Consider the following 23,880-nt stretch of genomic DNA (forward strand, 5'->3'; position numbering starts at 1 on the left):
TATTATAATATTGCTAACAGTGGCGAAACAATTAGCCCCCTCATTCACTCTTGCCTCCGCTAACCGACCATACCCTGTTTGTAAACATCCTTAACGTAAATATAATCATTTGTTATTTTTCTACAAGATCAAAGTTGCTTCTAGAAGCATCCACCTTTACGGACACTACACTTTGTTTCAGATGAACAGATACGAGTTCAGCTGTCCTGTCAGACTCGGTACTAGTCTACACCTGTGGACATCCCCTGACGGCCTGCAATCGTAAGTCATCCATTCACTTCACTTACTGTAATCAGCATTTTATGTACATGCATTTGGCAGTCAGGTGCCTAATTTGCTCAGATTAAGGACTGAAAATGTTTACAAAACAAACTTCCGGTAACACCCCAAATACATTCTGAAACAAAGAGTGTAGTCTTTATTACTATTTCATACATGGCTTGCAGATCATGTGTGGTTTGAAAATGGCAGGAAAGTAGGCCGTTTATTCTCTATTAATGTATTGTACGAGCCTGGGAACACTGAGACAATGAATAAACACGCTGATGAAAGTTGAAGTTGAAAGTTCCGTTTGTTCCAGAAAGCCTGCCGTGTTCCTGCAGACCAAACACATACCGACAGCCATGAGCTTGAGTTGAATATAGTTTTGAAGTCTGGTTGTTCTCTTTGTTCCAGAAAGCCTGCCGTGTTTCTGCAGACCAAACACATACCAACAGTGATGAGCTTGAGTCTTGATCTCAACAACCCCGGAGTATTTCACATAAAAGATGGTTTTAAGCCACAACAGGCATTTAAGGTTACCTTCCCTGCAGTGAGAACAGATGTGGAATACCATTTCGTGTACACGTTCCTCAGCGAATATCTCCAGGTAGGTGGAATCAGGGTCAAGGATTGAGAAGGTCGGCGATCAGAGGCAATAATGAGAGGTTAAAAGGTTGGGCTTTATTTGCCTAGTAACAGGCAAGATAGGAACTTCTCAGAGTGGTCCAAAATCTTGAGTGTGTTCACATTTTTAAGGACGTTATCCATGGCGACTGGATCTCAAAAGAAGAACTCGCTACAGGCACTGATTCACACTGGGCGACCTGACTCGACCGTGGTATTTAAGTCTGAACTGTCATAATGGTCGTCTACTGGAGATGGTACGGGGTTCTCAAAAGGAAAGGTTCTTTTATTTCAGGCCAGGTCGGCATTAATAATATTCCTAATACCTTGAAAAACGTCTACCTTGAAGCAGTCTGATGGTTGCCTTTGGTAGACTGGCGTGATGGCCATCGTGCAAGAGTGTTCTTCTACCTGTTGGTGATTCTGGGGCTCAGTATGTCAGGATTCATGGGACAAGAAATATTATTGTTTGTTGGAGCGACCTCACGTGGGAGCAATAGAGATCTGTCATTGTATACCTGTCAATTGCTAGAGAAATCATATAAAAGTAATATTTCTTTGGAACTGTTGTTTGTAATGTGCACTGCATCCTCCAAAGTTGCATGTATGTGTTTTTATTTTATGCTAGTGTTCGCCTGTGTTCTTCTGTCATGGATATTTCTGCCTTTTCATTTCGTATCTTTATGTTCTTGACATATATGGTAGGTTTGGCATTGCTTCTTTTTTTCTTCTTCTTTCATTTTTGCCTTGATATTTCAGTGTTTTCGTTTCTGCTGCTCTTGCCATTTGTGTCTTTTATGTTCTTCTTCACTTGACATTTGTGTCTTTTATGTTCTTCTATCCTTGACATTGGTGTCTTTTATGTTCTTCTGCTCTTGACATTTGTGTCTCTTATGTTCTTCTGCGCTTGACGTTTGTGTTTTTTATGTTCTTCTGCACTTGACAAGATTGTGCTTTCTGTTTTGACGTCTCAGCGTTTTCTGTTCTGTTCTGGCATTTTCTTATGGTCTGATAACTTTGTGTCTTCGTTCTTACCACTTGAAATTTCAGTGATTTTAGTTCTGGAGGTCTTGTATTCAAGAATCCGATGGATAAGGTTTATTATGTTCTAGTGTTACAAGTCAAGATCAAGGATGTTCTTTCCTTGCAGGTCGAAATTGATGGCTCTCTTCTGTTCCAGGTTGAGATCGATGATGTTCAGGTTTCCTTGTGAGATCGCGGTTCTTGTGTTTCAGGTTAAAATCGATGATGTTCTTGTGGTCCAGGTGAAGCTTGGTGATGTTCTTGTGTTTCAGGTTGATATCGAAGCTGTTCTTGTGTTCCGGGTTGAGTTCGATGATGTTCTTGTTTTCCAGGTGAAGCTCGGTTATGTTCTTGTGTTCCAGGTTGATATCGATGATGTTCTTGTGTTTCAGGTTGAGATCGATGTTGCTTTTATGTTCCAGGTAGAACTTAATGATGTTCTGATTTTGAAGTACCCCCATGATCAGCCATCACATAAACAAGGCCTTCTTACCACGTATGGCTTCAATAATAGAAAGGTTCTTATAACAAAGAACGAAGCTGTCACTAAAGGTTGGTAACAGCATTCATTTCTTTGACTTCATAAAAAACCTAGATAATCAGAAACAACATGCAGTACGGGATTCTGGCTTCAACTGAAACTAAAATTGGTGTACTGTTGTTTCATACAAAAAAAACTCTGTGCTATCATGGTGTCGATAATTGTTCATTGCCCTTGTGGTTAAAGCGTTCGCTCCTCCTGCTGAATATTCGAACTTTATCATGATTACAGAATGTGATTGTCGTTCCTAGTGAGTCCAGCTACGCATGTCCAGAGTATTCTGAATGCCTCATGAACTTTCCTGTTCCAAAAGTCTGTGATGTAAATGAAACACAGTGTCATGTGCTGATGTGAGGATATGCTGAAATATTCGCAAGGATGTGTTTATTTATCAATACAGTCCGTGGAGAAAATTGAAAATTGATTGAAAGTACAGAACCTTCTTTCATCAACAAATCTTCAGCAGTGTGTTTTCCAAAGGGGTAGTCTGTTCCATTGTCTAAACGATTCTGTTAAAATTTCGAAATTCACTTCGACGTAACATGCATCGCAGTTGACGCTTCTCTGTTCCGATGACTATTGAATGGTATTTGAGCGGGTGCATTAATGCCTTCAGAGACAACGCTTGTCAACATCACACAGGAGGATATGGTGGTACTGTTTGACGATTATCTCTTTGGTAAAACCAAATCATAATTTAAAGGAATCCAGGATCCTGCTTGACCAAGAAACACAACACTGCAAAGTGAATACTGGAGCAAAGTGAATACTGAATACAAAGTGAATACTCACAGGCATAAGCCACCCATGAAGGCACGGGGTAGAATAGGCCTTCAGCAACCCGTGCTTACGATAAAAGGCAACTATGCTTGTCGTAAGAGGCAACTAACGGGATCGCTGTCTTGGTTGACACATGTCATCGGTCGAAATCGATGCTTATGTTGTTGGTCACTGGGTTGCCTGATCCAGACTCGATTATTTACAGACCGCCGCCATATAGCTGGAGTAGTGCTGCTGAGTGCAGCGTAAAACTAACCTCACTCACTCACAGACATAAGCCTGGTACGTACATTAAGGAAAAAGCTGGAGTGAGTGAGTGAGTACGGTTTTAAGCCACCTTTAGCAACATTTGAGCAATATCATGGAGGGAAACACCAGAAATGGGCTCCACGTGTTGTACCTATGTGGGGAATCGAACCCGGGTCTTCGGCGTGACTAACGAACACTTTAACCGCACCACCCCCAAAAACATTAGAACGAATTGACTTGTATGAACAAACTTACACTAAGTAACACTATATATTTCAGAGCCAGTCAGCACAAACCTTGCGTTGAACAAACCCGCCACATCCAGCTCGAGCAAAGACGGATCCCAGCCTGGCTGGCTCGTGGACGGCAACCCCTCCCCCGTATGGAGCGACAACACCTGCTGGTCCCACAACGCAGCCGACGTGAACGTGTACTGGGAGGTAGACTTAAAGGGCTACTTCTACGTCGACAGTGTCGTCATCACAACTATCACATGTACTGGCCCATGCTGTGAGTATACTATATATATATACAACAAATGATATAGCTACTATTTCATCATCCTTGCTTAAATAGTGAATTCCTTCATCCTTAATGGGTGTTTGGTGGTAATACTACCGTAGTTTCTCAACTTATATTACAGTAATATAACGACGGACGGCACAAGAAATGGGCTTCTGACATTGTACTTATATGGGAAATCGAACCCGAGTAATCGTCAAACGCTTTAATTAACCACTGGTCTACCCCATCACCCCTGATTAACAGACATCGTCCAAACATTTACAAATATCTGACTTCTATTTGGCGCACGCGTCGTTTCTTATCAGGCAAACGGCATCGACTTGAAATATCTTTGCTTGTTGTTTAAAGTGGCACTCAGCAATTTCCAGTTATATGACGGTGGTTTGTAAATAGTCGCGTTTGGACAAGATAACCCAATGATGAATAGCATGAGCATGTTCAGTTTCGAATTTGAAATGACACCCGAGTTTCTTCTTTACTCAACTTTTTTTTCTAGCTACACGGTCACATGACTTTGAGATCACAGTGATGTCAGACAAGGAAGAGGTCTGTCACGTGTACCATGGCGCTATGTCAGATGGAGGTACCCAGAGACTAGCATGTGACAAGGCGGTGTTGGGGAGATACGTCAGAATTAAACCCAAGGCCAGAAAGGACGTCAACGATCTAATGACGTTTTGTGAAGTGGAAGTATATGGAAGTAAACTATCCCTGAAACGTAAGCAAACAAATTCAACGCAGCACAATATTATGTATAATCACTGCTGTATTATACTACCCATCAAATGTTTAGACTCACTTCAAGCAAGCACTCTATGTTATGCATATATACACTAACCGGCAAAGGAAAGTATACGAAAAGTTGCCAGTTCTCACATGTTAGAAGAAATATGTTTGTAGGTACATTATACATATAAAGGTGTCGTCCGAGCGTAGAAATCTGATACGCTGTGAAATTCACGTGAATAGGAAGTCGAAGTGTTCAGTTGTATAAAACATGATTTGGGGCTTCTGTCAGAGTTTCACATACACTAATGGTATAAAGGTTAGTGAGCGGACAGGTTTTACATGCAGTGTATAAAAGTTCACCATAGAGATGCCATGAATATCAACAGTTGAACCCGAGAGGGTGATAGGTATGCTCCATGTGTGGTCGACGTTGCAATAACCTTCGGCTGCACCCGCTTAGCCGTGGCTAGACTGTTGCGACGCTAGAGGCAGACGGGCCAGACACAGGGCGGACCAAAAAGAGGGAGACCGCGAGTAACAACGTCAGCTGAAGACCGGCATTTGAGGACGTTGCACTCGAGAAACCGTTTCCTTACGGTAACGTCATCAGCGGCGAATTCCCTCGTTCACCGTCAGTCGATTCACGGTGGGTAGACGTATTCTGGCAGCAGGTATCAGAGACTACGGACCCGTCAAAGTACACGTGATGACCCATGAACACAGACGTCGCAGAATGCCAAGTTGTGTCTCGTTGACAGCGACGAGAGGAACAACGTGAACGCTCTACTTTGACCAACACGTTCACCAAACATGTTCCCGATCGATCACAAGTGGGATGCACTAGACAGATGCCTGCCCTAGTCCACCACAGAAACGACCGCAACTTGCACAAGCCTTTCGGAACGAATGGCGTCGCATACCACTTGACCTTGTCCTACGTCTTCGGCTAGAAGAAGAATGCGTGCCTGTATTGATGCAGTGGGTGGACATGTAGGATACTGAAGCGATGGAAGTGGACATTAATTGTGTGTAACTCGGTACCTGCTTATCGTCTGTGTTTGAAATCTGTTTTTCAAGCCCCCTAGTGAATTCGAGCATGTCTGGCGACCCGTGTGTTTGTAGTATGGGTGTGATTTTTAGCTCAGGCTGAGTATAAATGTTGTTATCACAACTGTATTAGGTTTGTGTGTCTAGGTTGTCTGGGTCAGTGATGATGACTTCTTGAAAACCTTGTTTACTACCTACTGTCGTCAATGTTTATGGTTACATCGAACATGACTTTCTCCGCTAACTTGGGGTAAACAACTGCAATCCTTATGCAGATGAATTGCATGAGGATCTTTCATCGCGTTACTGGAAAGCATGTCAAATATCGTGCATGTGAACAGCTGCGTTTTTGGTGTAGAGCTTTGTTTAGGATTTACCAGTTTTCAAAGAGTTTCATCATTTATTGAACCTGTACAACAACTTTTTAAACTTTACGAATTCGTGTTAGAATACACCAGTTCTTGCGTAAACATTACCTATAGAGCCACTGAAGTGGCTATATTTACACTTGTAAGTGATGGGTAATATATTTACATTCCAGTTTTAGAAACATGTTATTACGCCACGCCTGTGAAGATCTGGTTGAGAATGGGCTCAGCAACCCATGCTCGTAAGAAGCGAACAACTGACTTGGTTGATATCTGTCATCGCATAGCAGTTGTGTAGACTGTGGCAACAACAATATCTTAGCAGTGAACCATTCTAAATGTTTGATCATTTCTGTCCATAGGAATTGCCAGCAATTTTGGTCTTTGTAGAAATGAACATTTACTAGTATATGGCTTCAAGCTCGATTCACTTTGATGAGTGAAGTTAGTGTACGAATGTTAACAGAGTGGTCGCCCTTTGACTGCGGTGCCCCGCCAGTACCTAAGAACAGCGTGATGGCCTTGACCTACACTGACACCGACGCTATCGCTACCCTCACGTGTAACGCCAACTCCATGTCTTGTGGCGACGTCAGCACCGGAGTCATGACATGTTCCAGGGGTCAAGTCTGGACGGGTGCGACCATCACGTGTTTAACATCACTGTACGACTACGAGGAGAACAATGATGTAAGCAGCTATACATGATAGCAGAAACACAACGTTAAATTGGTAACTGACGTTTCTCTGATACAGATGTATTCTATTTCTCTTCATCGAGACATTCATGAACTGTCCCTGTGCACGATTTCTTAAGGAGTTCTAAAATCAGTACCCATACAAGTGACGGAATTGACTAATTACATAACTATGACTTTTACGAGAGTGATTAAAATTAAGACAGTAAATAAAATATGTTGTGGAATATGGTAAAAATTACAATTACAATACATATCACCATAAATATGTTCAGTTAAATATTGGCGTAAGAAAGATAACGCGATTTTCTTTAGCGGTGTGCAAGGTGAGCATGCCGCGGCGAGAAGCGGAAAAACTCTCGGGTTGTGAAGGGCGTTTGAAGGTTGTAAGTGTTGTTTCTGGAATGAAAGGTTCAGCTGCGCACTTTATACAAGAAAACCTTGAAGCATAGTCATAAACATCCTAACCATACTAAATCGAAGCTAGACTATTTACAGTGTGCCGTCATATAGCTGGAATATTGAGGAGTGCGGCGTTATGCAAACAATTCACAAACCACATGGAAACTTACCATTCTTGAAGCCCATTTCTCGGGTCCTCTGCCGTCATTACAGGAATATTGTTGAAACCCAATCCACTGTGTTCTACATCCTCTATGAAGTGCTGATGCTGCTACTGTGCGGTGTTCCAGGTTTCAGGGTTCGTGTTCCTCTGTCCTATGACCATATGTTCTTCCATTGAGATCTGGGCCACGCCGCAGTCCCCTGAGTGAGTACACATCTACACCTGAAGTGATGAGGCTTACTCACACATATGACATTAGTAATAGAATCATCTTTGTTGAAGTTAGTAATATATACCATTAAAAAGTAGGGGCTATTGGAACCACAAGGTTCATAAAATGCAAATGACGAAGGAGGAAACGTATGATGACCTGATACAATCGTTTTCTGCAGTAATATGTTTCATCGCTAGGAGCGATGGGCAACCCAAGTCAAACACGGGTTCTATTCCCCATATGGGTATAATGTGTGCAGCCCATTTCTGGTATTCACACAGCACTATTGCTGGAATACAGCAACAAAACGGCGTAAAACCATATTCACTCACTCACTGTGGTGCCCCCGCCTTGATATTTTTGATACTGTTACAAGTAGCGTGTCCTGGCCTTGATATTGATGATACTGTGACAAGTAACGTAACTCATTCTCACTCACTCTGGTGTCCTCGCTGTGATATGGGTGATACTGTTACAAGTAACGTAAATCATTCTCACTCACTCTGGTGAATTTACTGATACTGTTTCAAGTGGCGTAAAATCATACTCATTCACTCTGGTGTTCCCGCCTTTATATTGCTGATACTGTGACAAATGGCGTAAAATCATGCTTACTCCCTTCTAGCGTGAAGATGACTCTCCTGACTGACAACAATACCACAGCAATGGAGCTTGTCATGGATTCGACTACAGCCGCACAATCCTTCGCCTACATCCGCCACCAGGGAGGGGAACAGCGTCTCCAGACTCTCCCCTTCACCCCTCATCAACCAGCACACATCATGTTAACATTCCATCCAGAGTACATCTTGGTAAGTGAAATATTTGAATACTAGTACACAGTACATACATCAGTACTCTAAGTCATGAGGTACTGCGCAGGTAAATGGATACGTTAGGTATGTTTCTCTTCTAGTGAATCTCGTTTTATTTGGAGTGAATGAGTTAATATTTTACGTCACATCGGCAATATCTCAGCCATATCGTGACGAAAACATTTAAATGAAATATATGCATGTGGTGAAATCTGTCAACGAAGGACAGTAAAACAACTAGAATATCACAATTTCAATTAAAACTAGCATGGAAAGTTAAAACTAATATCACTATTTAGACAATACAATATAAAACAAACTATAAATCGCCAACAACAGAAGGCTCACCACACTAGGGACCATGGGGACTTACAGTACCTTTGCTACCTACGTGGACCCTAGATGGATTTACACCATCCCTTTAGCTGCTGGCGACTGTACGAAAAGTCGTTTTATTTAGAATGTGGTCAAGTGTAACGCATGCTATATTTGGGATCTCAGTTTCTCTGCAGAACACAAATAATGTGGCTAATGTGGATTAGATGGCTCCAACAGTCTGTATTTTATTGTTAAAGTGTATAGCCTTTATTACAACTGTAATATACACTGGAAATTATGAATAACTATTTATTCACTGACATACTGATAAAATTTCAGTCATAAAAATACCAACATCCCTAACTTATTTTGTCTAGAATAGAGGCAGTTATCCACATTATTGCTATAATAATGCATATACTTGTTTCAAACAATTTTAAGAGAACGTAAGACAACCCTCTGATATTTCTTTTCGATTACTAATACGTCAAGAGCAAGTATCGCAGGGATGATGGTTCATACTACATCAAGTAATCTTTAAATTTTAAAATGAATTTCACTGAATCGAATAAATTAGAAATAAATAAACGATAAATGATTACTCTGATACAACAGGAACCACTATAGAATATACAGTTTTGTTGATTGGAGGTCAGCATATGTTCCCATCGAACGTGTTCATACAATAAAAGTACCTTTTAACTTCAGGTTGAAATTGACAAGCAGGAAGTCATAAAAGCTGACCACGTTTTCGAAACTCTGAAGGTCAAACGTATTCAATTTACCAACCTACTACCTCTGCGGAAATTGAAACTGAACAGGGTAGATCTCACTGGACTTAAGAAAGGTAAATACCTGTATGTATTTGCATGCTTGACCTGGACACCTGTTATACATAGTGAACTATATATATTATCAGTGTTTCCGTATCTTCGAATTGACGGAGGTTTTTTTTTTCATCTATCAATATTTTGTTGGTAAGACCGGGATGGATTAGTTACCAGAAACCTAGATATATGACTTCCAACCAATCAGTTTAATCAATGTGGTGCTAGTGTCCACATTGACCAAGACATTTACCTTTGGGGGTCAGGTTGACTCTGAAAATTATGGTGGGAAGTCAGAATAAAAATTGGAGTGTCAAACGATTTACAAAGATAATCAATTTTCAGGTATATACCTCTAAGTCTAAATTCAAAAGAGTTATCGCGTGTTCTGATTTTAGTTTGAAATCAGAAATCATTTAAGTTACATTTATTATCTGCAGCAAGAATTATGTGGTTTTGATTGATGTTTTATTGCATCAGAAGCGACGCAGTGATGTTTTTTATCACCTCACATTGCGTTCTCTGCGTCAAGGGCAACCCTGCAGCTAGTCGTCGAAAATCACTGGACTGTCACACCCAATCTCGATTATTGATAGGAAGCAACCACGTATAAAAATATCGTTGGCTAAACAATGACAAAACAAACAAAACCAATACATCCATGGAATAACTATTGACAAACGGTATCTTTATCTTTTGCTGCCAATTGATAAAGTTTGGAAAATCCAAGTTTTTGAGGTTTTTTATCGATCTTCTCTTTGACGCACTACAGGTGTTATGAGCATGCATAAGGATAGAATGTCAGAAGGAGGTCATCAATGAAAGTGTTCAAAGAACACCTTAATGAAAAGCACTGCGTCATAACGGAATACCTGACGTATACCAATAACAATAAAACGTATAATGGCTATACAATATGAATAGGTGTTATCCTATTTGTCCGTTTACAGAAGCCATCAGCAGGAATGTTGCACTTCTGAAGCCGACAAAAGGGTCTTCAGCTTCTGGCAGCCCTGCCGGAAGTGTGGTGGACGGCCATCCCTCCCCTACCTCCGCTAGCACGACGTGTTGGCAAGTGTCCCCCCAGGACCCCAACCCTTGGTGGCAGGTGGACCTGCAGGCCTATTACTACATCGATAGGGTGGCTGTTACACACAATAAGAGGTGTGCGGGCTGCGGTGAGTCGGATCGATACGTTTAGCCATCTAATAGTTGCACAAGCAGCTATACATGAACAAGCCCACCCACCTACAATGTTGATTATGTGCTACACATTTTCACCTCGGTAAAACTGATGTAACATTTGGCAGTGTCATGTTGAAGGGAATGAAGTCATGTACAGCTCTCAACAATATTAAGAAATTTTACGTCTTGTATCGTTTCAACCACCATCATCATTTAAATTCACTAAAGGTTTGGGTGAATCTAGAGAACGTAAATCCAGACAATATATATTCCTTTTTTGGTTAAAGAACATCTTCAACTTCAAGACACGCATCCAGACAAATTATCTTTCATTACCTTCACATTTTGCGCCTTAGTTGGGAATCGAACATTGGTCTCCAATGTTCGGTCTTCCAGGCTCTCCTCACCTCTGAATTTAGAAGTGAGTGAGCTGGGTTTCTTTTAGCGATATTCCAGTAATATCATGGCGGGGACACTGTAAAAGGGCTTCACGCTTTGTACCAATGTTGGAAATAGAACTCGAGCCTTCGGTGAGACGAGCGAACGCTTTAACCACTAGGCGACCGCGCCGACCTTGAACTGATAAGGGCAATGATTACACAAATGATAACAAAATGTACCGCTCAACACTGAGAGTGTCATCTGCTGTGGATGGGCTTTTCCATTCATTAGTCTGTCAGACTCTTCCGGGATTCCTGCAAATTCCAGAATCACTAGAAAATAGGCTTTTTCCAGACTGTAAATTATCGAACCTTAGCAATCTAAGAACGTGCAAATGAAACGCGTATAAGGGGTAAATATAACCGTCTTTACAGTCTTCATTCAACGTCCAGTCTTGTCTCGGATTACAAATATACACATTTCAAGATATTTCGACAGCAGAAGAAATAAGAGACTTAAGTTTTATATTTTAAGGCACGTGCACGTTTGCAATATTCTAGTCATATGAAGGGTGGGGGCAAAACTGGACTTGACATCTGGAATCCACCTCAGGAATGGAATGCATCAACCACTTGGTTAACTCTCACAGCCACCGTTTTATAATATATAAAATAGAGTGGTATGGTGTGAACATCTCCTTTTGTAGAGAAGTTTCTCCATGACTTCGAGGTGGAGGTGTTGCTTCACGACCCTACATTCTACCCTGCCACGCCCGCCAAGTCCTGCTACTCCCACCCTGGTCAGTTTCCCCACGGTAAACGTCTGATGCTAGACTGTCTGCCTGGCGTCTTTGGTCGCTATGTCAGGATCCGTAGTATGACTAAACTGGCTGCGGGTGATTCTATGACGATGTGTGAAGTGGAAGTCTTTGTATCAAAACCAACAAAACAAGGTATGAACATTTCTTTGCGAAAACACAATCCTTAATTAATCGTGATTAATGATAGCATGCTTTTTCTCTTCCCACAGAAGTTACTCCTGTCAAAAAAGCCCTCGTAACCTCTGTGTCAATACTGCACTTGCATGGTGCAAGTGTTCTGGGTTCATGATTGGCGTCAGTATTAAACATCTTGTCAGTTCCTGCGCCAGTTTCTGCTTTCCAGTTAAACATGAAATGCCGATTCTACCCTCCGCACGTTGATCGGGACTGCAATCGCGCCTTGACAGAAGAAACTCGATGGAACTTTGGTTAGAATTCTGAAATAGTTATTGTAATACATATGTTTCACTCTTTCAGGGGCGGTCGCTGACTGGTCCCCATTCGACTGTCCCCACCCACCTCTTCCCGACGGTGCCTTTGTCCACTTGTCTCACTCGGCCACGGAGGCAACAGCGACCTACCAGTGTCAGGATGGGTTTGCCCAGTGCAGCGGGAAAACCTCCATCAAATGCAACTCAAGCAATGACTGGCCAGATGCCGACATAGTCTGTAAACAGGCTGTGTTTGAACGTGTGGGCGTTAGTATCGATCTTTGTTCACATTTTCATATTTTAGAATGTTCATTGACATCTCATCATTAGCTGTTGAAGCCTTCCTCTTCTTGTCCTCTCTTCCCTTCTTACACTTTTCCCCAGTTCCTGTTCTCTCCAGTTTCGTTGTCTTCCCTTGTACTTACATTTGCTTTGTCTTTTTAATCTTTCCCCTTCCTCCTCACTATATCGCTTCTTCTTCCCCTTAATTAAGGGGATTTTATTTTTTCCCCTTTCTTCATCTTTATCTTTTCCTTCTTGACTTCCGGCAATATTAGGCTCTACTGGTCATTGAAACCAATATTACAAATGCATTAAAAGGTAGAGAAACTGCTGGTATCACTAATATAAAGAGTTATAATATTTCGGAATGCATTTGTTTAAGGAAAAAGACGTGACTTGTTAGTAACATTCAGCAGTCTCTAGTAGATGTAATGATGCGAGCTTCATGGCATAGTATGATACTATGTTGAGCTCAAGTATATTGGGAATACACTTTTCTAATTGTTCCATATGCAGAGACCTGTGAAAGTTTGGGCTAGAATAGGTTTTCAGCAAACCAATGCCTGCCGTACAAGGCGACTATGCTTGTTGTAAGAGGCGACTAACGGGATCGGGTGGTCAGCTTGCTGACTTGGTTGACACATGTACTCGGTTCCCAACTGTGCAGATCTATGTTCATGCTGTTGATCACTGAATTCGATGGTCCAGATTCGATTAGTTACAGACCGCCGCCATACAGCTGGAATATTGCTGAGTGCGACGTAAAGCTAAACTCACTTACTCCATGTGAAGAGTACACAGTACAGTTATGCCCTGAACTGTTATCAGTAAAGCCTGCCAGTGCATGATACCATGGTAACTGTAGACAGAGAACGGGAGTGAAAAGTTGCGTCCCTTGGGCGCGGCATGCACCTAAGATCGTGGCTCCACTATTGGTATTAGTGAACATCTTGGACCTACATCATTTGGCTATTTTTCCCCCACTGACACGCAGTGATATATCTTGGCTTTTGTTCAAAGCGGCTTCCAATTACATGCACGCACCTTCTCATGGCAAAAACTATGTATTATCACACAAGACACGGGCGAAGAGTGAGTGAGTATGGTCTTTCAAGGCTTTTAGCAATAGCCAAGCAATATAAGGGCGGGGAACACCTGAAATGATTTTCACACATTGTGCCCATGTGGGGAATCGAACCCTGGTCTTCTGCGTGACGATCTAACTCTTTAACCGCCAGGCTACCTCGTCGCTCCCATAGGGAAGACCAAACTAGAACTGTGCTGTCAATGCTCGGTACGTTCTGCTAGTAATTAAAGTTAATCCACGTTACATTGTGTTAAATACTGATAATGACATAATTGACATAAAAAACGCGCTTGCGTCATGACATTTACTCAAGGTGCTACAAAAATGAGAGTGAGTTTAGTTTTACACCGCACTCAGCAATATTCCAGCTATATGGCGGCGGTCTGTAAATAATCAAGTCTGGACCAGACAGTCCAGTGATCAACAACATGAGCATCGATCTGCGCAATTGGGAACCGATGACATGTGTCAATCAAGTCAGCGAGCCTGACCACCCGATCCAGTTAGTCGCCTCTTACGACAAGCATAGTCGCCTTTTGTGGCAAGCATGGGTTGGTGAAGGCCTATTCTACCCCGGGACCTGCACTGGTCACAAAAATGAGAGGATAATACACAATATATACATAATTAATTCAGAAGGGTCAGTAGTAAGTGATCTAAGTTTATATTTATTCTTGACTAATTCATCTATTTGTCTGTACAGATGTCTCAGGTGGAACTACAATGTCCTCTAAGCGTCAGTGATACGCTGGATGTGTGGATGACGCCAGAAGGAACAATGTAAGACATATCAACAAATATACTGAACATCAAAACAAACGACATTTTCGCAAAATATCATGAAAGTAAGCGTTATTTAAAAACAAAAGAAACCCGTTTCGTTGCGTTTCTTTTGTCGTTCAGTATTGTTCTGCTTCGTGAACTCCAGTTGTCAGTAATAGATATGATTTGGTTTGATTTGATTGTTGTTTACCTCAGATATATTACATCATATGGCGGCACTCTGTAAATAAGACATGTCAATCATGTCAGGGAGCCTGACCACCTGATCTTTCTTTCTATTGATAAGGGTAAGTGATTTTGTTTTTACGTCACTTTTGGCACAATTCCAGCAATATCACGGCGGAGGACCCAAGACATGGGTTTCGAATATTATGCGAAAGTGGGGATTCGAACCTGTGTCCTCAGCGTGACGATTATTGTCCCCCTGAGAGGGTACGTAAGTCCCAAAACTTTCAAAGGCAAATCTAAACTTACCAATATTTAAACTTAGTATTTGTGTCATTTTAAATTTCGGCTACATTTTCCCACAATCGCCAGAGGCTAAAGGGATGATGTAAGGGTCCTTGCAGGTAGCAAAAGTACTGTAAGTCCCCTTGGTCCCTAGTATGGTGATCTACCTTCAGTTGTTGGTAATCTGTAACCTATATGTATATATATATTATGTATTGTCCAATTTGTGCTGTTAGTTTTAACTTCTATGCAAGTTTTGAATTCGAACTGTGATACTCTAGTTATTTTACCGTACTTCGATGACGGATTTTATAATATATACGTATTCCTTATAATCATGTTTGTTCGTGTCACGATATGGCAGAAATATTGCCGATGTGACATTAAATCATGACTCACTCACTCACTCATTCACTTCAGCGTGACGATCGAACTTTAACATCCGTGTATCTAAGGAGAGTCGTATGTCATATATGAGGATTGCAGAATGTTTCCTTCCTTTATAGCAAACTTTCAACCGAATCAATCTTAGAAATCAGACATTGTACATAAATGACATAGTAAAATCTTTATCAAAGTAAGGGAAAAAGCTTGGCAATCATCTGTGAAAAATTAAGCCAGAATGTAAGACTTCAAAGTTTCATATGAGAAATGCGACAGAGTATGTAATCTTGCCTATAGCGCTGGTCTCTGTGTGGAATAGTATGGTAGTTTAACTAGAGAAGATCCATTTAGAAGTGACCTTCGCCAAACCATGCTTGTCGTGAGCCGCCACTAAGGTATTAGGGGTAATCAAGCGGGTTGTCTTCATTGCGTCTCAACTGCGAAGAGTGATGGCCATGTCAGACACTGGATTGTCTGGTATATACCCGATTATTTACAGATTGACGCTGAGCGCGGCGATAAATCTCACCAAAGGTGCCAATGTTCAAAATAACCGGAAGCAGCGCTAGGACTGACACGGTGACCTTAGTGACAATGTCGCTTTGTGAGACGGACACCAGTTTAGCAGTGATATACAGTACATGTACGTCATCACAGAATTTCAAACATTTTGAACGCGACTTGAACCGCAATAATTGATCCAAAAACAGCTTCAGTGATCATGCAACGCGTGTCGTCAGAAATACTATGGCTAAAATTCAAATATTTTTTTCTTGTGGCGACATATTTTCCCCAAGAAAATGCTGGTTACAAATGCTAATCAATACACATGTATCATTATGACAGTATACAAATACAGTAACAGTACAACTAATTGGTAGGCAGTATAATACAAAACCGGCACCCCCCATTCACTATCCACATGTGTAATGTATTTCACTTGGAACATTGTTACGCAATAAGTGAGTGCGTTCGATTCACGCCGTTTGGGGCAATAATCCAGCAATATCTCGTCAGACACCAGAAATGGGCTTCACACATTGTCCCCATGTAGAGAAATGAACCCGGATTCTTGCGTGACTAGCGAACGCTTTAACCATTAGCACCTAATCGCTTTGTTACATAATGGAAAACGCTGAAACCAACATAATGTAATAATAATATAAATGAAAACCATTAGATGCCCTGATTTTTCTGTAGATGCTCCAGTCATGGTGGAAAATAGCATACTATGCTACAGCTTTTATGTTTTTGCAGGTCGGAACTCAAGTTTATGGATCGCCCAGCAGAGAAGGGTATAGTCTTGAACTACTTTCCATCGACTAACAAGCTGGATGTTTACTTCTTTAATCAAAGCGTCACAACAGGAAACATCCTGTCAGCGAGTGATGTCAGTTCCATACATTCTGGAAAAGAATGGCACTTGGTCCTTACTCTGCTATCGGAACATCTGTATGTAAGTGTGTACTGCAACAGAACATGTGTATGAAAGCATGAAGAGATTACGTTGCTGAACAGTAATAGTATAACTGAAATTAATAGTAATAACTGAAATGGTAGCAGAACAGATCTGTGTGTAAAATATAGTTACCGTAAACAGTAATAGAACATATGTATGTTGCTGAACGGTAATAGAACACTTCTATGTTCCTGAACAGTAACAGAACCCGTGTACGTTGCTGAAAAGTAGAAGGCTTGTATGCTGCTGAACAGCAATAGAACCCTTGTATGTTGCTAAAACGGAGTAGAACAGATCTATGTAAATATACGATGTTGAACGGTAATAGAACCCCAGTATCTTGCTGACCAGTAATAGAACACTTAAATGTTGCTGAGGAGTAATGCAGCACATGTATGTGTGTGTCAGAAAAGTGAGTGGTGAACAATGGATTACTGAGTATTCTATAATTTCAGGAAAGAACTGTAAAAGAAGTACCGCCAGCTTTATAGCGTACAATGTTGATGTTGTAACTGCAAGCTTGCACATTTGTTGTAGATAACTATCAATGACCGTCCCGTGATGATCTACCCGTACTCCATACAACCGACTAGAGTACAGTTAGTATCACCAGTCAACGTCAACCTAAGGAGACTTGTTTGGACGCGAGGAAATGGCGTAATTAAAGGTTGCACTAATACACAACCACATAATACTGACACTATAATCCAACAAATCTTCATCTTTTAACTCTTATTTCAATCCAAGGTTAAATTGCTTCTGCAAAGATATCGGTCAGATTTGCTGAAATAGAAAGTCTCTACCTTCAAATGAAAAAATGGTATTGTTTTATGCCGCAAGTAACACTAATCATTTGAATTTGATAGCTGTTAGTAGGTCGTGACATCGATTCCTACAACAAGGACCCGATCCTTGCGACTTGCTGGGTTGTACCCAGACCATTTCAACTGCAGAAGATATAGTCGACATTTCATAACATTAGCTGGTGATAGTGGGCGAGTGAAGTATTTTAGACGCCACTTTTGACAATATTTTAGCGACACTGCGGAGATACCAAAAATGGAATCCATGCGGGTGTTCTGTGGGACGAGCGAACAACTTACCACCCCGAGCTACCACACCTTCCTGAGCGCGAAAATGAAGAAACTGTGTGCTTGTTTCAGAACTCGGTCCCTTTGATTGCATATCGCCGCCGCCCCCAGTGGCGGGAATGACACTGGACACAGTAGGCACGACGCCAGTATCGTTAGTCGCCAGATACACGTGTGAAGGGGGTACGGCTGCGTGTGGAAACGCCCCACCCTCCCGTACATGCCTAAGGGGGATCTGGCAGTCCGTAGAAGGATCGTGTTTCAGGACGTCCTTCAGATACCCCGATATTGTACGTATGCTAAAGCTGTATCAAAGCCTTATGCGGTTTGTTTAACGCCATATATCTTAGACGCTCACGATGTTGATCACTAGATTGCCTAGACGGACTTGATTAACTACAGAGCGATGCCGTTTAGCTGCAATTCCACTGAGTACGGCGTTCATCAACACTATCTATCTCTGTGTTGAGTGCTTACACATTGTTTAGAAGACAAACTATTTTTTAGGTGAAGAACCAAAAACGGTTTGAATTAAACTCTGCGTCATGTGTTGCAGCAAGTCTTTACTAATCTTTTTAATTTTATATGACCAAGTAAATGTGGATCGGTAAATCAGTTTTCGACTTTGAACCGCAATCAACAACGTCACCACCATTTGTACCTGTATGCCCAAAGGTAGAGCCAGCGGCAACACAATCCCTGTTTAAAGTCGGAAGTGTTCCCTAAACTTTACCTTTGAATTTAGTCTTCTTATCAGCTGAATCTTGAACTGTCTTCATTCTCGTTTAGTTCTTTCCAAATCATGCAGTTATCGTATTAATAATTAAAATACTGAAAAATGTTCCCAAATTTTGAAGCTTTCCGAACCCCGATTTTTTCTTTTTATCCCATTTCATGAATAAAAGTATGAATTGCGAAATTCTTTGTCTTAATCGTACATTTCATTTCAGACCAGAGCGAATATAATAACTCTCCCATGTCCTCCGGTTTCTTCAACGAAGCTCCATATTAAAGCAACGCCAACTTTGGCACAGGAGTAAGTCCTTTTAGTAATTATGTTATACTCTTCAGAAAAAGAAGGGGATCTACATATGTTTTTGTTTACGATTAAAAATATTCAGGAGATTTATCGGAGTCAATCAATGATGAATGATATTATTGAATATTTTGAACGTGAATCACCATTTACGCTTCCGTACAACCATAGTTATTTGGAATGTAGTCGCTGTTTAAAGATGAATGGCGTATGGCATGTAATTTGCATGTGTACGATTTTCGTTTTAAAATAAACGGCTAGAAACAAACACTAACAAATGTGCGATGCAAGATGAGTGTTCAAATGAATGTTCTAAGTGATTTCTCGACCGTCTTGAAAAACCGTCAAAATCAAGAATGTGTATCAAGAATCATGTGTATGGGGCTACTCCGTTGTGCACGTGTATATCATACGTTGTGTTTAGGTGGTAATAGAGTCTGTCCTTGAAACATTTGCTAACGTTTACACTACCTATCCTAATTGAAAGTTCACTTTTTTTAAGAGTAACAAAACAAAATGTTCACCCGGAAGTTATTCACAGCCTTTCAATGCATCCAGAAACCAATACTGACCCTTTACATAGAGTTAGTGAATATTGCCGAAGACCTCATTAGCAGTTGTACAATGATTCGCGGTGACAAATGTCTTCAGTTTTTCTACACATTAACAAACACCATAACTGCGGGTTACAAATCTTGAAAATCTCACGTAGACATGATCAAGAAAGTTACGATCAGTTGCTACAAGTGTGTATTTTCTGCATATTTTGTTATTAATTAAGTAATAATTATTATTGGGGTCCAACGTCTAGTGTTTTGAATAGTAACTTTGACGGGCCACATTTCGTATAATAGATGGTCAGCATTTTTAAGATTTTGGTAGCAGACTGTTCGGAAATTATCTGCCCTTGGGTTTCTATTTGTTACTTCCGGGAGCCAGCTAGAGATTTCCACAGTGTTGGCGATGGTCGTATGTGCCCGGACTTTCGGGAAATGACTGAGTATGTATATAAAGGCTAGTGACCGTGTTGAGACTGGGGCACATTCACATTACTGGAGTATACACATCATCATCAATATCCGTAAACGCCTGTAACTGCTGTCAGGCCGCTCGCTGTGTTACATTCTGCATAACTGTTTCATAAGACTTTGGTCAGTTTGCTATACCATCACCCATTGCGTTAGATTTTGTCTCTTTTGCAGTGTATTTGAAATCAGTATTGTGATTTTTTTTTATTAGATCTAATAAGACAATATATGAATGTTTTAGACTTGTCTTTGTTCTGTTTTGCTGGTTCACAGGGGATTTCTTACATCGTTTGTCACTGCAAATTCATAACCGTAACACAGTTCAAAAGTATTCCTCACCTCCAATTATCGTCTGAAATGTAGTGAAAAGTCCTTGTCATGTAGGCATGCAAACACATGTGTTTCTCACTGGCGTTGCGTCAGAGTTCTTAAAACTAATGTTATCGTTATTGGCCCTAAACTGTTATTTCCATGTATATGGATTTCTCTAGCATCACGACTCTACCAATGGTGTTAACAGCTCATTCTGACAGTTATGTTGCTATAACTAACAGTCCTAACACTGATGCTTCTGTTGCCATAGCCCATGAAACTCCGAATTTGAATTGATCTACAGTTACCGTTTCCTGTGGTAAGAGGCGACTAACTCGATCAGGTGGTCAGACTCGCTGACGTGCTTGACACATATCATCGTGCGTAGATCCATGGTCTTATGTTGATCACTGTATTGCATCGTTCAAACTCGATTATTGACAGACCAACGCCATGTGGCTGGAATACTGTTGAGTACGGCGCAAAAGTAAACTCACTCTGTTGCAACAAGATCTCAAGTTGACACGGTGTTTTCCAAATGCTTTCCACAAGGAAAATAGCGGAACAGAATGAGACATCTTTGTAAAGTCTGTAAACTTACGTCCAGGGTCTTGATCTACAGAGCGTTCGTAACGTTACGGCTTGTCTAAACGCTAGAGTTAATATTGGTTTTTGAATGTTTCTGTGCTAAGGATGATTTATCTATCGGGATCCTGGTCTAGACCACAATCTAGGCTTCTGAAGATTCTACAAGAATCTTGTTCCTCTTATTTCCAGGATGGAGATACAACTGGTCAACACTGCCACCCCCAGACACACCTCTGTCATGACAGCCAGAATCATCTTCACCAGTGATCAGTACATCAACACCCTCGTGTTGTCGAGCAACGTAACCGGCGACGTAATAGTCGACACCTTCCCGTTCCACATGGGTCAAGAGTTTCACATGGTCATCACGTATCTGGTCAAGAGCTTCCGCGTGAGTGACCGCTGACACCCAGGATGCCGAACAATGGCATCGTGATGCCGGTTCTGGTCTATGGTTCGATTCCACACTAAAACACTGAATTATTTTCAACAGCCCATGCTTGTCATACGAGGCGAGTAACGGTATCAGGCTTGGTAAAGATCCTGGTTAGAATTGATCTTCAGTCAGCCATGTTTGCTCTAAGAGGCAACTAACGGGATCGGAAGATCAGGTGATGTAGTTCATGTAAGTCCTCCTTCAGCCCTAAAACAAAGATTGGATTGTGCGAGGACAGTTATGCATTGAACTCACACTAACACTATTAGTTGTGCACGTGATCAGTATTACACATAATTACAACTACCTTTTAATGTATTACTGGTGCAGCAGAATATATATCTCAACTTCATATTCGCAGGTGAATGTTGACGGTAAGGACTTGAAAGACGTACAGGTCAATGTAGGGGAAGATTTTGTCCTTTCCGTGTCCATGAAAGGACCAATGGCTGTCCGGATTGTCCAGTTCCAGATGCCCGGTAGGTTTTAGTGAAGGTGTCAGCCATGTGCTAGTGGGCGAAGGTGTAAATGTTGGAAAGAGGTATGTGTAAAGACAGAAGACATTAATAAACATCCTTATGTTCGATATGCTGCAGTGATCTCCTGATTATCGGACCGTAAAGATCATGATGTTGATCATGATAGGTAAATTTATCGTGTACAAAGTATCCAAATGTCCAAGTTATTTTTACATCATTACCGCAAGATTTGTTTGTTCAATTTTACACTGCAAGATTTGCGTGTTCAATTTTACACTGTGGACCAAAGAAGACAAATATAATATATACACACCCGTAACCTTGCGCAGATCAGACAAAATCTGAATGGACAACGGCACTTCACGGACATCCTAGAAAGGGTTGTTGTACCACAATTCGATGACCATCATTTGATCTCAGTACTAGTCTTCTAGAGCGCTAGGCAACACCGTTCTCTGATTATTAGAGGCGGCAGCAAGTCTGCTGTGTCCACATCTCTGTTGTATATTTAGGACATTATTTTCCAGAAGAATGCTCAATAGAAATCGTAAAGTAAACAACCTTCGTGCATTGGCACAGTCTCTCCATCAGTAATGGATAACAAAACATTAACATCACATTCAACGTGCGATGTTGTCAGTGAGGAAAAGGGTCAGGAATGTTATCGCTGTTGGTTGACGCTGACATTGCGTTAAGTTATACCTGGGGTATTTCTTGACACACTACATGTTTATCTTCCTTTTGAGATTTTCATAGTAGATGTTCGGTTTGATTATTCTTTTTGAGTCAGCTTTTCTAATTAGTATGATTAAATCGAAGTTTGGATACGTTCTTTTGTAACATAGTGATGCTATGAAAAAGGTAGACGCTTGAGTTACCTCTTTCCATGAACGCACATGTAATGATAGGAGATGGGCATATCTCGGAAAGTGCTACATCAAAGAGTGTACCTCAAAGTTGTCTAGTACGATGTTTCGACTTGTTATATTATATCATCATGACATATCAGATATTCATTATATCCATCATCGGTTTGTCAGACATATTTCTGTTGTTTTGAAACTTCTGTTATGTCGCCCGTAATTCAACCAGATCAGAAACAAATAGTGCCTAAACATGTATTATGGATGCAAATAACGTTAACTTCAAATTAGATTTATGTAATAAAAATAAACATAATCGTCCTCAACTACAAATGCATTTTTTGCCGGATGTGTTTCAGATAATGCCTTCGCCTATAACGACCAACCTTTGAAACCAGACACAAATAACACATGGGTTACCTTGCCCTTGAATGGTTCTGAGAGGACGAAATTATTCCTGGTAAAATCGTGCACAGAGGTCACTGTCGACATCAAAGGTGATGCAGCCTCTGGGACAAATGTCCAGTTCACCCTCGGGGCAAGGAAGAATACAAAGACAGACTGTACGATTTGTGAAACGAAACTTACAAAGTGGCACAGCCCCCTCTCTTGTGACGAGTATAAGCCTTTCTGGTTGGACTGGGGCAATGGTGGCGAGATGCGAGTTGGAGCCGGCTACATCATCGGTCGCGACTTCATCACGAGTTCGCCGTGGTCGTCGACCGTTGATGTAAAGCACATACGCGTAAGCGCCAACGCCAAAGTAAAGGACGGTAATTGTAGAACGTTGTGATTCTTTGTTCGTTTATTCAGTCGTAATAATGCCGATTGCTCGTTTTGTTGTTTAACACACCATACTGAGCTGTGTTGAAGCTATATGGTCAGTAAGTAATCGAGTTTGGACTAGATAAGCCAGTGATCAACATCATGAGCATCAACGTACGGAAATGGGATACAATGACATGTATCAACGAAGTCAGAGAGAATGACCACCCGATCCTATTAGTTTGGTTTTCTCTTACTAAGCATGGGCTTAGCTAAAAATCCGTTATCCGGAAGCAAACCATCTCATATGGCCTGTTTGGTTCCCTCATCGTATTCCACTTGCTTTGATCGATACTCATGATATCAATCACTAGACTCGAACAGCTCAATTCGTACAGACCACTGTTATTTAGCTAAATATATTTTCAAATCCGAG

The 23,880-nt window shown here is 41.1% G+C and overlaps 1 protein-coding gene across 2 annotated transcripts in view; it reads left to right on the top strand.

The window, feature by feature from the left end:
- Positions 1–23,880, top strand: part of LOC137281779 (uncharacterized) — a 76,382-nt gene that overhangs the window by 39,819 nt on the left and 12,683 nt on the right. The window contains exons 25-44 of one of the 2 annotated variants that reach the window (XM_067813394.1): positions 182–261; positions 676–868; positions 2,331–2,460; positions 3,758–3,988; positions 4,500–4,721; positions 6,614–6,837; positions 7,538–7,614; positions 8,250–8,436; positions 9,466–9,604; positions 10,535–10,762; positions 11,857–12,102; positions 12,448–12,668; positions 14,474–14,550; positions 16,645–16,843; positions 17,384–17,513; positions 18,010–18,227; positions 18,888–18,973; positions 21,091–21,292; positions 21,699–21,816; positions 23,039–23,452. In XM_067813394.1, coding sequence (XP_067669495.1) covers positions 182–261; positions 676–868; positions 2,331–2,460; positions 3,758–3,988; positions 4,500–4,721; positions 6,614–6,837; positions 7,538–7,614; positions 8,250–8,436; positions 9,466–9,604; positions 10,535–10,762; positions 11,857–12,102; positions 12,448–12,668; positions 14,474–14,550; positions 16,645–16,843; positions 17,384–17,513; positions 18,010–18,227; positions 18,888–18,973; positions 21,091–21,292; positions 21,699–21,816; positions 23,039–23,452 — 3,622 coding nt within the window. The remainder of the gene's footprint in view (positions 1–181; positions 262–675; positions 869–2,330; positions 2,461–3,757; positions 3,989–4,499; positions 4,722–6,613; positions 6,838–7,537; positions 7,615–8,249; positions 8,437–9,465; positions 9,605–10,534; positions 10,763–11,856; positions 12,103–12,447; positions 12,669–14,473; positions 14,551–16,644; positions 16,844–17,383; positions 17,514–18,009; positions 18,228–18,887; positions 18,974–21,090; positions 21,293–21,698; positions 21,817–23,038; positions 23,453–23,880) is intronic. The other variant, XM_067813395.1, reaches the window with a different exon arrangement.

This window comes from Haliotis asinina, chromosome 4 (genome assembly GCF_037392515.1).
Source record: "Haliotis asinina isolate JCU_RB_2024 chromosome 4, JCU_Hal_asi_v2, whole genome shotgun sequence".
Taxonomy (NCBI): Eukaryota; Metazoa; Mollusca; class Gastropoda; order Lepetellida; family Haliotidae; genus Haliotis; species Haliotis asinina.